General features: G+C 42.7%; 1 protein-coding gene across 1 annotated transcript in view; it reads right to left on the bottom strand.

Annotated features, from left to right (window-relative positions):
* The window catches only part of WWC2 (WW and C2 domain containing 2), a 1,026,812-nt gene that overhangs the window by 264,711 nt on the left and 743,695 nt on the right, over nt 1-18,406 (bottom strand). Inside the window, exon 15 of the mRNA XM_078677991.1 lies at nt 521-713. Within this exon, the coding sequence (XP_078534117.1) occupies nt 521-713 (193 nt within the window). The remainder of the gene's footprint in view (nt 1-520; nt 714-18,406) is intronic.

Genomic DNA, 18,406 nt, shown 5'->3' with positions numbered 1-18,406 from the left:
CGATGCCTACAGGTCTCTCTCCTATGCAGCTCATGCCCGCTGCGTAGGCGCAACCTAAATAGGGACTAACTCAATACAAATGATTAAAAAAAAGAACTTATGCAAGATATAGCCTGAAAATCCTCTCACATCATCACAGAGGTAGTCAACATTGGAAATCTAGTTGTGCTCCACTAGCTCGTTGAGTAGTCGAGCGATACTCTGCGCCCCTTGCCTGTGTGGGTGTGCAGAAGTCCAGATAGTTTAAATTCTATGGCTCTGCCCATAGCGTTTCTCCATTACTGAGCTAGACAAAATAAACTGTGTAATGCAGTAGGAACCCTCTACACTGCTTCTCTACCTTTTCACCATAGAAGAACACCCTCCTGTATGTCCTTGATGATTGCCAGCAGTGAACAAAAGATGAGTTATCATTACTCTTCCTTTGAGGGTGGTGAATTGGTGTACAATTTTTTTTAATGTTTTTGAGATTTTCATTATAACTTATACAGTTCTTATAATATCAAACTGCGATACATACCAGACACTCCTCCCGGTGACTTTTATCAACAGAGCAGATGTCCACTCTTAGGGTTTTTTGCTGCAAGGCTGCCAATGAAAGAGATAACCGGAACAATTCATTGAATAAAATGGTTTCTGTGGCAGGGTGAACTTTGGTGCGGAAGAGGCAGCTGGTATCATTTGAGGATGGAAGCACGGCAACTCTAAAATACCTGAATAAAGTAGAAACCAATCAAGCAGTCAGGTGTGATATGCCATCGCTCATAGAGCCACATTCTAACTAGGACAGTCATCTTTAGTCTACAGGGGACATCTCTACTTGTCCCTTTAAAAAGTCTGCCTAGCAACTAAGATCAGGAGGGATGAATGAAGTGGAGACTCAACATGTCTCAGTGTTTGATAGAAGTCTTTACAACTACCCATACTTTGCAGAGAGTTAAATTCTTGCTGCTGACATCTTTATGCCATATTTGCACATTTTAGCAGGACAAAATGAATCTACCCACCTTATAGGGTTTGTAACCTACGTAACATTCAATTGGATTACAATTATGTTATTTTTATGGCTTAAAAAAGGCAGAAATGTTGGATGAAGCACAACACAAAAAAGTATTATTAACCCCTCCCCTGCTGATGACAGAACCGCTCCGTCATCAGCCGCGGTCGCGCTTTGCTGATGACGGAGCGGTTCCGTCATGGCCCGCCCGGCACGCCTGCGCGGCGCGGATTCCGCGCTTGCGCTGAGCGTTCTATTGAGCGGGGCGGGCCATGACGGAACCGCTCTGTCATAAGCACAGCGCAACCGACGCTGGTGACGGAGCGGTTCCATCACCAGCATGCGCCCGCCGCTCTTCCGCCCCGCCCCCTTAGCACTGCGGCGGAATAGCCGCCGCAGTGAAGGGGTTAAGAAGGTAGAGCTATTGTCAATAAACATTGCCTGAAAGATTATATTTCTCGCTTTCAGGCCTTGAGCCAAGTACTTGCTCTCCTCAGAAGTTTGCCTTTTTTTTAGAGATTAGGACTGGCATTTCCAGGTTCTGCTGCAGAACTCAGTAGCAAATCAACAGTTGTGAATTAGATATGACTGTGTGCAACTTCAGATATAAGCTTTTCACAATGGATGCACATTCAACGACATACTGTAATGTGGACCTCCCACTATTATTGGTTGCTGGGTGGTCAAACAATAATTACTTTTTAGGGTGGTCCAACAATAATTACTTTTTAAGGCACTTTTGTTTGTAGTGGTATTATTATTTTTTGTGGTGGTATTCGCTATAGTGTAGACTTTATTTGTAGACATCCTTTCTACTACAGATGTAGAAATTCAAACATGATGTGTGTTGAACAGTATGATTGATGAGTGAGATGAGGTTAAGACTGGATAAGAGAAACTAAAACATGATCAAAGTCGATCTGGAAATATGTTGTTGGGAGAATATTAGACAAAGTACCCTACAGTTGATTTTATTTGTAAAAACAATTAATAATACCCATAAAAATGGATTGAAGAAAGATATGCTCCAAAAACCAATATAGAGGAAAAAAGCGGAAAATAAAGGAAAAATCTAACACATTGCAACGAACAAATGCATGCAACGAACAAAGGTCAATTTCAAATTAGCTATGAGTAAAACAGGAAATAATGTGCAGCCAAGTGAACGCGCACACTTCACCGGATATACAGGATTAACTTATTCTTAACAAATTTGGAAGCACTTTCAAATGTATTGCATTCTTCATACCAGTGCGCCTCCCCTTGTAATCCTGTGACTATTCATTCCCCTCTGTGGTGCTATGTGTATGAAGAGTAAGTCTGGGCGGTGAACTCTGCTGCGCTTGCAGAGTTTGCAGAGCTTTCCGCGCTCAGCGGTACGCAGAGCTCACAGAGCTCTAAAAAACTTGCGTTGAGAAACTGTCCCTTCGCTGTTCGCTTTGAGAAAGCTGCCGCTCGAGTAAAAATCTACTTGAGCAGCAGAAAGTAAGCAGCGCCTGCTTGAGCTCTACAGTGCGCCGTTCGCGTTGATTGCACAGTGCGGACAAGCACCTGGCACTGAAAATCACAGCGAACGGCATTTATCTAATGCACTCTGCCGCTTGCTACTTTCCGCGTAGAGCGGCGAAGTTTTTTGGGCACTTCACGGAGATCCGCGTAGCAGACGCTTCCTTGCAGGAGGGACTAGTTCCCTTGGAATGGAAACATGCCATGGTGCTCCCTCTTTTAAAGAAAGCCAACGCTGACCCGACTAAGCCATCTAATTTCCGTACCATCTCGCTGCTCCAGGTCTTTTCCAAAATTCTTGAAAAACATATTAACTCCCAGCTGATCTCTTTTGTTGAGTCTCAGAATTTTCTTCACACCTCTCAATCTGGATTCAGAGCTGGTTTCTCTACTGAATCAACTCTATTATGAGTCACCGAAATGATGAGGCATCGGTTGGACGAAGGCAACACGGCCGCTCTTATTTTACCCGACCTCAGCGCCGCATCTGATACGGTGTCTCACATTGTCCTGTTGAGAGCCTCACAGTCCTTGGGCCTGGAGGGCTCAGCCTTGCAGTGGCTCAGCTCTTTTTTAACTGGCCATACTTTTCAGGTCTTTTCTGCAGCGGCCAGCTCCAATTCCTATTTGTTACCCTATGGAGTTCCCAAAGACACTGCTGAGCTCTCTTCTATTTAATGTCTATGTCCGTCCTCTGGCAGATGTTGCCGAAGAGGCTGGGCAGTCCTTATTTTCCTATGCTGATAACATGCAGATCATCTTCTCCCCTTCTTCATCTAAGGGATCTTAACCCTCTACTCTTCAGTCTGGTATGAGTAAAATTGTGTTTTGGATGCAAAACAATATGCTCAAATGAAATAGAGACAAGACTAAAGTCATGACCCTAGGGAAAAAACACGATCTTTGGGGACCCCAATAATGGCCCTCTGAAATGGGTGTCTTACCCCTGCCAGTACATCAGGTTCATGATTTGGGCTTCATCATTAATGATGCTCTTTCAATGAAACAGCAAGTCACCAAGGTGGCTTCCACTTGTTTTACCATTCTAAAGTGGTTGAAGAATATTTTATGGATGATACCCCTCTCTGCTCAGAGAACGGTAGTTCATGCCATAGGTACGTCTAGGCTGGACTACGGCAACGTTCTCTATCTGGGCTCCAACAAAGCTATAATCCAAATACTTCAAGTGGTGCAAAATACAGCTGCTATGTCATGTACCCAACACTGTTTCAGTCTCTGGCTTTCTTCGCGACCTTCATTGGCTAAAGGTTGAGAATCGAGTAAAATTCAAAGCCTTGAGCTATATCAGAGGTCTTCAAACTTTTGTAGGTTGAGCCCCCCCAGCTGAATTTTTTTAGATGTTGGGCCCCCCCACCACCTGACAGAAATTTCTTGTGTACAGGGGTGAGTGAGGCGACCATATGAATTTGGGTGCGCATGTTAGTGCAGAGTGGGACGAATTAATGTATGGTTAGTGGTGGGCTTATTGGAGTGAGATTGCAGATTGAACAGTGAGGGGGACAGGTGAGTGAAGTGTTACAAGTGCAGGTTGACTAGTGTGCTTGTGTGACTGCAGGGTGAGGTACAGGGTGAAAAGCGCAAGTGCATTGTGAGTGCAGAGTGATCACTGTGAGTGGGGGGTAAGTGGGTGAATGGTGTGAGAACATGGTGATCAGTGTGAGTGCAGGGTGAGCGAGTGAATGGTGTGAGCGCATGGTGATCAGTGTGAGCGCATTGTGATCGCAGTGAGTGCAGAGTGATCACTGTAAGTGGGTGATCAGTGTGAGTGCATTGGGGTCAGTGTGAGTGCTGGGTGAGAGTGAAAGTGAAGGGCGAGAATGAGGAGTGAGTGGTCTGAATGCAGGGTGCATTCCCAGACACTTGAAGTAACTCAGCATGTTATATACGGCAGCGTAGGGTTTCAAATGCGTTAAACTATTGATATTATGGCAGTACCAGGGATCAGGGTGGAGGAAATAAATAATGTGCTGATCCCTCAACAAACTTCCAGTCTTATGATTAGAGTTGCCAGCTCATAATTTAGATGTCACAGATGGTATAAAAATAAGCAGTCACCTAAAGCTGTATTTTCAGCACTTGTCTGTGCATGCTTTGAACAGCAAATATAAACAGAAAGAACTTTTAATTGTTTTTTAGGGCTGCCTGAATGATCAATGGCTGATAATAAAAGGGAGCAAAGATAAAAAAAGTCACATTACAAATGAATCGACAAAAAGAAGGGGGGGCCGGGAGCTCGTTAACATTACAAATGAATACATACTTATTTATAACTATATTTAGCAATTTGCAAGCTGTTTAAACACATGGCTGCCTGGCATTTTGCGCGCCTGCCTGTGTAATTTTAAAAGAAACTTTCAGGGACGTTTTAAGGATTTTGTCGCCTGTGGGCCAAATGTATTTTTGGGGCCCCTGTTCAGACCAGCTTTGATTTTATGATCTAATCTCAGCTCTTTCATGCCTTTTTTGGTCAAATACTAAATGTGTGTACATCGGATATTCAGGGATAGTGATGTGTGTTTTCAGTATGTAACACAACAGCAATTCACTAATATTACTGCAAATAATCTGTCACACCCTTCTATTTCTCATATGTGAGGTCATGTATTGATCTAAAATAAACTTTTTATATGGATGTCGCATGATGCATAAACACATTTTGTCTGCAAAATGTATGTAATAGACTTACACACATTGAAAATGAATGATTGAAAAATGCTATTTACAACATTGCGTTTTAAAATGATTCAAGGTCCCCCCCACCCCTCCCCTACACACACACTCCCACCCCCTTTGAAAGGCTGGGGCCCTGGGCCAGAGCACACTTTTTTTTTTTTTTTTTTTACAGAGTTTTATATAGCGCGAACTTGACCTGAATCAGGTATCAGAGCGCTTTACATAGCACCAGTTGCATTACATGAGGACATATTCATTTTCTTTGTTAGGCACGGGAGATAAAGTGTTTTGCCCAGAATAACAGGATGTTCAGTTTCAATACCAGACTCGAACTCTGGAAACTTTGTCTCCGTTCTGGGAAGAGCTAACTCTCCCAGGAGGGGGTTAATTCATAGAGCTGAAATGCTTCAGCTGCAGTGGGAGGCGAGTGGTCTCCTCTGCTAAAACCGAAAGCGTGTCTGTTTGTTTGCTTTCGTTTTTAGCAGAGGAGACTCCTTGCCTCATACTGCAGCTGAAGCTAACAGCTCTGTGAATTAACCCCCTCCTGGGAGAGTTACCCAGACAAAAGGACGGGCACCTCCTGCCCCATCGATCTCCCCTCCCTCCCACTTCCACATACCGGAGTCCTCTTAGAAGATTTGCACGGAGGGACGCAGGGAACAAAGGGCAGATTGTAGTGGAGTATGCTCCCCCACTGGAAAGGTGTCGCGCCCCCCACAGATTGAAGAACACTGAGCTATATGTTCAAAATGAAAACTGGAATGGCTCTAAAATATTTGCAATCTTTAGTTCAATGCTACAAACCCTCACGCCCTCTGCGCTCTGCTGACTAGGTTCACTATCCCCAAAATCAAACTCACTCGCATGCGCAGTCGGTCTTTTTCCTACTTCCTACTCCTACCCTATAGAATTTTCTATCTATCTCTCTATGCCAGGAAACCGTGTATGGTAGATTCAAGATGCTCATGGGCCAGGAAAATGTATTCACGAACCATTTGACAAAATGAAACCCAACCAGACTATAACAAAGCAATTTGTCTTTTTCTTTTAGATACAGCAAACTCAACAAGCATTGGCAAAGCCAATAGTTCTCTGCAATAGCCAAGCTATGAGCTTTTGACATTGTTAATGCAAATGTTTTTTAGCCATATGTTGACACCTTTAGGTTTTGCCAATGTATTTGTACTTATGCCAGAGCAGAGCACGGAATACATGTACTTATCCTTTCCCATTTGCTTGGTTAAGCTGACAATGTAGCTTTTGAGCAGGACACCAGGTTGTTTCTGTCGTATTTGAATTCTTTCTTTTGGTTTAAATTTGTTTAATAAAAATGTTAAAGTTAACTTGGCAGCCCTGTTTATACAAAACAGTCCCTCAGGCGAAACAATACTTGCAGACAAAGAACGGTAGGACATAACCCATCAAACACAGAAGCAAATGAAAACAATGAGAAAAAGACGAATGAAAAGGAGTTCAGCGCAAGGCAACACCAGAGTATTCCAGCATGAACCACCTAGTCCAGGTAAAAACGCCATCATCAACAAGGACTGCATGCCCCCTTAGTCCCTCCAGCCACACATGTTGCTGCGCAGTGGAATGCTTCTTTGTAATAGTTCAATACTCACTTTTACTTTGCTTCCTGCTATATTTGAGTGTTGAAATGGTACTAATGAAATGCAACTAATCCCCAGACAGTGTAATAATGATAAAGTATTTAAGTTATCATGTCAAAAAATATGCTGCATTATGTGGCATAATTTGCCTTTTCTTGCCAGGTACAAAAGTCACGGCCATGACGTGCTTGAGTGTACACTAGTAAGAAGAACAAAAAAAGCATTTGCAATGCAATAGGTCTCGCATTCACGCAAGTTTGAGCTATTTGCGTTGTAAATGACAATGTCTCCTATTTATGATTTTGGTTTTAAAACAAAAATTTTAAGATTTTTCAATTATAATACTATCAGCTTAAACTCTCACAAAATGCGAGACCTATTGCATTGCAATAAAGAGCCTTCTCGACCATTGGTTAGATGGTAAATATCAGAGGAAGAGACCTGCCTGCGTCGTCTTCAAAGTAGCAAAAATAGTGCAGTAAAGAAGATATGTAAGTGTTGTAAATTACACAGACACAAAGTGTGAAGTGAGCGTTACATATGGTCCGAGCTATAAACACTAACAAAGTGCTTCAACACATTTTGCTCTGTGCTTACATTGTCGCAGCTCTGGAGGAAGAGCAGGTTGGGGGGGCTATTTCCTGCCCTCTTCGTGATTTGAGTGTGCAGTGTGTCATTGCGTAATGTCATTGCTATCTTTGGACTAATAAAACACTCCAGCTGTAGTAGGGCCCTGGCTTCACCTCCTGGTGCAGCTCCGGCTGTGTTTATGGCAGGCATGAGGGAGGGAGGGATGGATGGTCTCAGCTGCAGCTCCGGCCTTGTACAATGCCTCTGCTATCTCTAGTGAGCAAGAGGTGCTGAGGTGGTGGTATTGGTCGTGGTAGTATTGGTGGTATTGGAGGTGCTGGTAGTATTGGTGATGCTGGTATTGGTGATGCTGGTATTGGTGATGGTGGTATTGGTGGTGGTGGTGGTATTGGTGGTGGTGGTACTGGTATTGGTGGTGGTGGTACTGGTACAGGTACTGGTACTGGTACTGGTATTGGTGGTATTGCTATTGGTTCTGGTGGTGGTGGTATTTGTGGTGGTATTTGTGGTGGTATTGGTGGTGGTGGTATTAGTAGTGGTGGTCGTGGTGTTGTTAATAAAACAGGCTTTTGAAAACAACCCGTCAGGTGGCTTTAGTACAGTTGACATGTATCACAGATGCGCAGTTGTCAGCTTCAGCACATTAGCACAGGATTATGTGCTACATGGAATTCACATGACTTAATTCACTAATCATTTCTAAATCCATTTTACTTGGGGGCTTGAAACAGACACAAAATGATGCCTGGTTAAAGTGATTGAAAGCAGGCACCCGAGTTACGGGGCGGCTGTGCTGCTTAAAAAAACACAAGCAGTTTCAGCTGAAGCAGCGCATGTCCGGCCCGCAGTAAGAGAAACTCAATAAAGTAAATAGTGCTTACAGACTAAATAACAGGTCCGATGTAACAACTGAAGTAAAGGGCCAGTAGCCATGAGAGGGTACAAATTAAGGCAAGGCCGTACTAAGGAGGGACTAACAAGCCTATTGGCGAATCAGACGGCAGCATTCACGAAAGACAATGACACAAGCCAATAAAAAATATGGGAGTAGAGTGGGCGCGGCTTCTCTCCCATACTATACTACAGCAGTCTTGCAGAGCGAGCAGCGAATTCGTGCTGCCGCTAGGCTCGACTCATTACTGTTCTAGCCAGGAAAGTTCTTACAGGTCAATGATGCTACAGTGGGTAATACAAGATATAATGCTTTCCATTCTAAATACAATGTGTTACCAAAGCAGACCTTTTACATACATATATCACGGCAGAGTGTACAAATGGACATACAATACTGCAGAGACTTCACAGACAAACAGTGGCAGGCCCAGCATTATAAAACACATCAGTGAAAGCTGTGCATAATCATACAGGCGTCGTGGGACACCATGCAGAGACACTTAGCACAGCAGACCATGCATAATTAAATAGGCACCAAGGTACACCGAGGAGAATCACACACACAAATGCAGCCCATGTACAAGTATAGAACTCTCACCGAAGACCACGCACAATGTGCCATCTAGCACAGCAGGCCTCGCATCATAATCCCGTGATACACCAGGCACACTAAAAAATAGAGTGTGGAAAGCAAACAGGTGCAATAATTCACAGGTCCGGCAGCACACAATCAGACATATAACGAGACAGAAAAAGAAACACTTGCACATGCGCACACCATGTTAGATGGTGTTCAATGGGGGCCACATCACAACAGACCTCGCACAATCAATGCACAAGAAAACATAATGGCAAGCCCTGCACGTTCTGCCAGTGCCACTTAGAACCAAAGACAACGCTGCGGTGAAGAGGGTGAACGCTGCAGCACATGTCTGCAATTTTATGCAGTTTGGCAGTGTGTGCAGTGTAGCAGCAAAATGACAAGACTATGGGTGAGCAAAACCCCACGAGACTTAAAAAAAATGTATTGCAATCATTCAATGCGGTCAAGTGAAAATGCTAATCCCGCCTCCTGGGTCCTCAGTAGACATCAAAGTCAACGTGCATTGTATTAGAACAATAGGATTTGTTTAGCTATATTTTGACACCAGCTGTTGCCTTGTAACACTGCACATTCCAAATACTCAAGCCGTTTACCTCAAAATTATCCTATACAGGTATCTTGATTGTGAGTTGGAAATAATAAAATCAATGCTGTGAGAATATATACTACCCCCGCTCTGTACGTATTTTGTAATGTCCCCAGCCACCCTGCTCCATCAGTAAAGTTAAGTAAAGAAGTAGTCCTGAAGCAATGTCCCGTAATGGCCACAGCTTATGTTCAACAGTAGTTCAGGCAGTCGCCTGAGCAGGTCTAAAAAAACTGAAGAGGGATGACCTATGCATGCCCTGGTCAAATAGGATGCGTGCGAAATGGACAGCAATGGTTGCCGCCAATGGCAAGACAATGGGGGGGCAAAAGCCCAAGATGTAGAAACACCAAATCTTGGTCCGATACAGCGCATGCGTGCCGTCTTAGAGACAAGACCTAAAAATTACAGCAGCAGACCAACTTCTAAGGGATGATGACCAAATGGAGTATTTTAGGAGTAAGTGCAAAGCAGTCCTCTGATTGGGTAAGGCTAAAACAGTCAGCCTCCCGGGGACTGAAATGATACAGTAGATTAATTGATGGGCATAGGTTAAACTGAAAGAGCACAGCACATTTCAGGCACATTTTTGGATTGCTTCCACAGCTCCCAATAAAAAACTCCTCTCATTTATATTAGTGTCAATATTGATTAGCTATTTCTATACAAACAGGCCACTTGGGTACATTGATTCATGGGGCCACAGACCCATGGCCCCTTTTCACACAAGAGGAGACCGAGACCAACACAGGAAATGCACTATATTGATGTTGTTTAAGAAGATTCTAACAGGCTTGTTCTGGAAGTTTGTAAGGAGTGTTGTCCAAACGAGTCGCTCGGTATGTATGAGAAGCATCAGTCATTATCTAAACCTGATAATCTGGGAGTCAAATGTTTTCCCCACCAAGATATTTCTGTCCTTGGCACATTTGAGGGGTGACCAAAATAATTTTTGTAAACCTTTTTGTTCTAATACTTCCTAAAGGGAGACAGCCTTTACAACTCTGTCCTTACAACAAATGGTCTTTGCCATGCATCCTTTACCATGTAATGCTTTTACCACAAAAGGTTAGTATATATAAAACCAAGAAAGAAGTGACTCAAATAGATAGACTCGCTGAGAACAAAATCATATTTCCACTACAAAGTTTCAGCTTCTGTCTTCCTCGGGTAGTACAAGATTGTTTAAATTAAGATTATATAAATATTTTAATTTAAGATTATGAGGTATTGGGAGATATGGGTGTTTTTAGGTTGTGGTAAGGGTCTTTTTAGAGTTTGGCAGTGGGTAAGGGTACAGGGGTGGGTAGCGGTGTAGCGCGTTCATGGTGTTTTTAAGGTTTTGAGGTGGGTGAGGGTATTGGGTGGTAAGGGTGTTTTTAGGGTTCAATGGGGTATATTGTGGTAAGGGTGTTTTTAGAGTTTAGGGGCAGGTACGGATAAAGGGCAGTAAGAGCATTTTTCAGGTTTAACGGTTGGCAAGGGTATAGGTTGGAAGGAAAATGCTACTTACCAGTATGCATCTGTTCTTGGCATGTAGAGCTGCAGAGTTACACACTGTGCATAGATGGCCAACTAGTGTTGGGCCCGGATGTTGAGGTTTGGGGGTATAAATATATATGATTGAAAGTAGGGGTTCACTTTATATATACTTACCTTGTCTTGTAAAGGCATGCATGGTAAAGGTATATGTGTCTTAACGGTATATACATGCTAAAGGCATGCGTGGTGTAGGCAATGTGTGGTACAGGTAACGTGTGGTAAAGAAATTGCATGGTAAATGATGCATGGTAAAGGCATGGGTGGCAATGTTATACAATCCTTTCCAAATCTTAAGTGCATAAAGGTATCTTGAGGCAAGTGCAAGGTGCTATGAAGATGCAGTAGTCCACAGCACTTTAAAATGCAAAACACCATTGAAAGAAGCTTTTACCAGTTAGAAAAGGTACACTGTTCACCAATATGTCAATCCACCCCATGGAAACAAGATAGAAACTAATAATCATTCCTGAGAAGTAAAATCACCTTTTCAGACATCCGATTAGTCATCAAATGATGTACAAATGTGCAGTCTGTCGTCTTGAAACAGTTGAAGCTACTGCTAGAATGTAACCTTCTCCACATTGGGGTTGCTCAATATGGAATACCTGACCGCAGAGAAGCCCAGTAGAAACTCAAAGCAGGGCAAGGTACACACAGTGGTGTAGGAAGGAGGGGTGGGGGTGCACCCGGAGAGCACGAGTTTTGGGGTGGCAGCCTCTCTCCTTGCACTGGGTACACACCAATACACCTCTGACAAGCCTGGCAATAGAGTCAGCAACACACAAAGTAGGTGGCTGATAAAAAGGCCTACAAGGTATTGAACAATTGAAGGAAATTAGCCTTAAGCATTCAAGGCTGGACCTCTCTCTGGTTGTAGATGGCCACTGTAGTAAGATGTTTCCAAGATCTCGATGTCAAGGGTAGTACATAACAAATGTTGTAGACTGCAAAAATATCTGACTGTTGTGAAAACGATGTCTTTATCAGAAAAATAGAAAATAATACTGCGTCCATAGTGCACTAAAGATGTCTCCTAAAGTTCTTTAATTTGGGAGTTGTTTTACAGAGGCTAGTGAGATGGTTTGACTTTAGAGTGAGTATATCTTCAACAGGATTGCTCTATTTTGGTGTGTAAATTTGACACACACATCTATATATATAGCTGCGTGGAATAGCGGTCGGCTGACTGCTTACCAACACGTAGCTGACGCCTTCTGGCCGGAAGGAGAGGAACCCGAAGAACCCGTGGAGCCTTCGGATTTACCGTGCAAGCAGGTGGAACATCAGTGTGACGGGCGCGCCACACTGTGAAAGCGTATGACTGAGAGTGCTCAAGTCCTTCACACACAACGGAATAATGCTGGCAAGCCGAGAGGCAACACGTCGTGAAGCAGCTGAACTGCTGTTTATACCATTATCCAGCGATCAGGTAAATGGAGGGATATCGACGGGTAGTGTGTCTGATGAAACACAGAGCAAGCGGCAACTATGGGACAAACTGTGGAAAGTGGCTAAAATAGAGCAGTCCAAGTGGTGGGAAGCGACAGCCCTGCAAAAATATATCGACTGTGGTAGGGTGCCTAGGGGTTTGAGAATTTTCATCACCCCAACGTTTCAGGACCCAGACCCGAATTTAATTGAAGAATTTGTTGGACATGTACCATTGAGAGACATATTTGCTCATCACCACACCCATCAAGATATTCACTCACCCAAACAACTGTTTCCACATGCAGTCTTAAGCTCATATACCTCATATACCCACTGAATCAACTATTCACACATCTTTGGGCAGTCACACACACCCCACCGAACCACACACACATTTACTCTCCCATACAAATAGTCGGTTAACTAATCAATAACTAATATAGACTTTCACATAGCTAGTAACCAACTGGTGCAGCAGTTTACACAACAACTGACAAAGTTATACAGATATTCACATAGTTTAGTCACTATCCAATATATTTAGTGAGACACTATAAATTAGTCAAGTAAACAGTCAATCACACTGATCCTAAATCCTCCTTCAGATATTTATATTTATGTATCCACTCATTCTTCCATGCAGATTGCTATATATATAACCACTTTCACTGGATGATGTCATCAGTGATGTCATCAGTGATGTCATTTGAGATATTATCAGTGATGTAATCAGTGATGTCACTGACCATGTCATGAATGATGTAATATGTGACATTATCAGCAGTGGATTGCGGGTGCGCAAGTTATAGTTAGCAGAACTAACTATAACCAAGGAATTTCAATGGTTTTGTTTGAGTGAAATGTCCAGCTAACTATAACACCCCTAAAACCTATGGTTTTTCAGTGAATTTCTTAGGTTTTTTAAATGCTAATTCCTAACTATTACATGTCTGAAACCTATGTTTTTTTCAGTGAATTTCAAAGGTTTTGTAAATGACAATTTTTAAATGTATTATTTGTTATATTTATTTTTTTCATACTGATTTACTACACTTTTTTAAACTATTTTAAGATATTTTATTTTTTTAATTACATTATAATCACATTATACATTACATTACAAAATATACTTTCTCAGAACGAATTACTTTAGTTTAAATACTTTGCTTGCAAATAGGCAATAGACTTTTAAGTACAGTAGTTACAGTTGCTGCAATGGGCAACACAATTTCAAATACAATGCAGCATTGAGCTCAATGGGAATTTCTAGTTAAATGCAATTAGTTACTTTATGGATTACTTTTGTAACTACAGGACTGGATCCTAGATTCAGTCCTGGGACAACTCCTGTAAACAGTTGAGTAAAAGCGTTTTGGTTACAGTAGTGGTTTTTAAGGAATATTATTGTATTTTAAAAGTTGAAATTTTTTCACATAGAATAACCAATGTTATCCTATGGGAGGAAATTCTCTTAGCAGGTAAGTAGTGTTTGCGTTACTTTTTCTTACTCAGTGGTGGATCCTGGATCTAGCACTGGTGCATCTCCTGTAACCAGTTGAAAGAATGCGTTTAAGTCATACAGGCGATTTTTAAGGAATATTTGTAGTTTGTGAAAATCGACGCTTAGAAACTTTTCTTGTAAAAACCAGACAATGGATTCCTATGGAAAGAAATACAAATTACTGGTTAGTATGGTTAGAATTACTTGTCTGGGTCAGTGCTGGGCTAAAAGATGCAGCACTGGGTTCTCTCCTGAAAACAGGTGAGTAAATCGGAATTAATTGTTCGAATGGTTTTAGGTAAATATTTTAAAGTTCGAAAACTCCACACTTAGAAGAATTTCCAAGTGAAACCAGTCAATGTTAGCCTATGGAAGGAAATTCAAGTTACTGGTAAGTCCGGCTAAAATTACTTTTCTGCATCAGTACTAGGGTCAAAGATGCAGCACTGAGGTGAGTACATCGGAATGTGTAGTTCGACTAATTTTAGAGGGTCCCTAGGGTCAAAGTAGCCCACCAGGTACCTCCAATAAGCGCCACAGAGCTGTGTTGCAGAGAGGTGTAAAATGGGGCGTGGCCTCTAAACACCTGTCTGTATCGCAGCGCCCTGGCGCATACTGGAGATACCTGTTGGGGACTCTCAGTATTGAAAGAGAATTAATTCCCCAACTTAAAACCCGCAACGGGACACAGAGGTGAAGGAAGGGGACGTGGCCTTGTTTCCTTGTCGGTAGTGGGTGCAGTGTCGGTCTAATCTTAAAAAATCAAGCTCTTCAGCAAGGGTAAAGTTATTAAGGGTGTATTCTCCATGGGTCCGTCTGTCCCGCCCATCCTCCGAGTCGGTGCCACTTTCCAGCGCAGAGCTTAGCCGCGTTGTTTTCTTGAGAAACCCGTTCAGCTACGCTGGATTTGTTGATCCATTGGCGTCTAGCTGTATCAAACATCCTCACAAATGTAAAGATTTGCCCAGTCTCGTAGTCTGATTTGTCAGTGCAAATCTGAACACTTTCCTTGTTTTAATGATTTCCTCCTGGTTCTTGAGCTTGGAGTTTATTTCATCTCGGCCCTTTGCAATGAGGTCTTGCTGGTTCAATTTGTCTAATTCATTATTAAGTCTTTCAATTTCTTTCATGGTAGCCAAACGATCAATCTCAGCGTACTTGAGCAAGATAATAATAAGTCTCATAGATGCATCCAAGTTGCTCTCGGCCCACTCCTTTAGCATGAGTGGGTTAGGGTTTTCGAAACTTGGGGCTAGCAGGATTCTTAACCCACAAGGTACTCTTACAACAGCAAAATACTTTTGAAGTGATCTCCCCTCCCACCATTTGGTGAGTTCAGTTTTCATATGTTTTTAAAGTTGTTTCCATAATGCTTTATAGTCATTGTTGGTGGTCTCATGACTCGGACCAGGTTTGGCGGCTGGGTTGCGAATATCTGGTAGATTATCAAATAGCGCGTCAATGGCTGCCTCGCGCTCACGTAGCGCGTCTGTGGACATAAAGATGGCAAGAATAATAATGCAAGTATATGAAACTCGGTGGAATCAATAGCGTGAAGACGGTGCTGGCTGTTAGATTCTACACCATGCAACCTCCTTAAACCTGCCCCAAACAACGTAAACCTTCCCACTCACCGGCAGGCTGATAAGATGTTACGCACGTCTTCCGATTCACGTTCAATCTCCGCCTCATCCGATGAGGGTTGGTTAGTTTGCTGTAGGAGTCGGGGGGCAATGACCATTAGAATTCGGTACACGAAAAAGCGCCAGCACGGCTGCAGAGAGGTCACGTAATGCCCAATGGATGAGGAAGGAGGGGGTCTGTGTCCCGGAGACAGCCGTACTCCGTCAAATATCAGCACCAGGTCCCGTAGTGGTTTGCAGAATGCAGAAGAACACACAAGCACAGACCAGAGCAGCAGTTGAATGAAGAGTTTATTTACAGCATAAACAGGTCCACATAACGCATTTCAGCCACCGACCTGCGGCCTTGATCACATGAACATGCTACATGTACGAGTCAGCTTTTAAAGGCAGACAAATAAGTGTGTTACAAAAATGTAGTAAAATCACGGAATTAAATTGCTTTACGGTATCACTAGACACAGACGATGACAGTGCAAAACAGTTTCCTGTACTTTTACTACATAAGAAAGGAAAAAGTTACTGCATACAGGTCACTGCTCCTGGCCATGGCAGAATTACCCATGACAACAGAATGACAGTAGATGCCGGAAAAAAGGTGGAAAGACTAAGACAGGTGACGCAGAGTGGATAAGAGTAAACGGAAGAAAGGAATAAAGCCTTTCCAAACAAAGAAACTAGTTATGGAGCGCGTGCTGTCTACCCAGCTGATCGCATGTATATGATGGATGCGAAGACAACGAGGACAGTATAGACGGTGGGATGCTTGTGCAAGTTCGCTCTTAAGTGAAAACAAAAAGCTCATAGGCACCTATTGTAACAGTAAAGGCGGGGAAAGTGAATGAGTATGATCGCATGCATTTAAAAATCTGTAAAACCCGCTAATGGGATGACGTGGGTGGCGGACACGCAAATCAATAGAGAAAATGCAACATCCTTAGGGCATGCGAGTCAGAAAAACCCAATTAAATATTGAATGGCAGACTGCAGGGATGGCAGCGTGACGTAGAGTGTGCACTAGAACTGTGTAGAACAGATAAAATTACTCGTTCCCACAGAGCCAAGGTACTGTACTAAAAAGGATACCGTGTTGTGAGAATATCTGTGAACGGTGGTGCAACAAAGTAGCTACTGACTGAGTGCAAAATGCGACTATATTCACAAAGTGTCAAAAATAAAGTAAACAAAGCCCAACTCAGTGCAAAGGTGTAGCTTAATACCCAGCCGGGTATGGAACAAATCATGAGATAACTGCCTAATGTGCAACAGGAATAAAGTAAACATCCTACCTCCATACTGGGAAGTGCCGGTCTCCCCAAGAAGCTTTCTTGGTGTGTTGGACAGGTAGTAGATGTGCTGTGGAGGAGCGTAGTGGTCTGTTAGGTGTGTATAGGGAAAAAGCTTGTTTTAGAAACTGTGGTCCAGAATTATTGATCGCTTTGCACGCGATACATAGAACTTTGAATTTGGTCCGGCTTCTGATAGGCAGCCAGTGGAGCTGGCGAATGGCGCGTATAATGTGTTTGACTTTGGGGATGCAGAGTAGAATTCTGGCTGCTAAGTTTTGAACCAGCTGAAGCTTGCTAAGGACTTTTTCTTGGGCATTGAGCAAAAGTGCATTGCAGTAGTTGATGACATCACTGATGACATCATCCAATGACTGTGTGTTTCTGTAAAGTTTAAATATGTTTTATATATATGCCAAGGTGTATTGAAGAATGAGTGGGTGTATAAGTGTCTGGATGAAGGATTTAGTAGGTGCTTGACTGTCTGTATAAGTGAGTGATTAAATGTGTCTTACTGAATGCATGGGCTGGTGACAAAACTGTGTGAATGTCTGTATCAATCTGCCTGTTTTTGTGTAAGCCGCTGCATGGGTTGGAGAGTATCTACATGAGTGTATTTATGGGTTATTGATTGGTTGCCTGAGTATTTGTATGGGAGACTGAGTGTCCGTGTGGGTGGGAGGGAGGTATGTGACTGTGTGCATAGATGTCTGAGTGTATGTGGAAACAGATGAAAAGGTAGTTGAGTGTGTGTATGGGTGTGTTGGTGAGTGAACAAATGTCTCAGTGGTACAGGTCCAACTAACTACATATGTAAAGGTCAGTGTATGTGAGAGTTGGAGTATATAAATGACTATCCATGAGAGTCTGTGATTGTGAGAGTGACAGTATGGATGAGTGTGTACTTGTATCAGTGATTGTATAAGAGAGTAAGTATGTGTTAGTATATGTTTGAATAAGTGAGGTGGTGTGTGTATAACTGTATAGTTGAGGAAATGGGTGTGTGATTGATTCTTTGCATGACTGACTAGGTGTGTGAGTAACTCCATGGATGAGTGGGTGTGTGTGAGTGTCTGTATAGGTGAGTGAGTGCATATGATAGTGTAGTATTGATGAGTGACTGTATGTATGAGTGATTGTATGGGTGAATGAGTGGATGTGTGTGTGTAGACCTAGGAATCAGTGAGTGTGTATGTAGTAACTGGTATTGGTGTGTCGAAGGTTTTGAAAATTGTAGTCTGTATTTTACAGTGGGTGTATCAAAGATTATATCAGAGTGTGAGGAGGTGCATCAGATTTTGACATGGATGATGTCATCAGTGATATCATTTGAGATGTCATCCGTGATGTCATCAGTGATGTCACTAACCACGTCATGAATGATGTAATATGTGATGTCATCAGCAGTGCATTGCGGGGGCGCTAGTTATAGTTAGCTGAACTAACTATAATGGGGGAATTTCTATTGTTTTGTACGAGTGAATTGTCCAACTAACTAAAAGGTCCCTGAAACCTATG

Source organism: Lissotriton helveticus, chromosome 2_2, assembly GCF_964261635.1.
Source record: "Lissotriton helveticus chromosome 2_2, aLisHel1.1, whole genome shotgun sequence".
Taxonomy (NCBI): domain Eukaryota; kingdom Metazoa; phylum Chordata; class Amphibia; order Caudata; family Salamandridae; genus Lissotriton; species Lissotriton helveticus.
The sequence above is the reverse complement of the archived record's forward strand: the minus strand, read 5'-3'. Positions and strand labels throughout refer to the sequence as shown.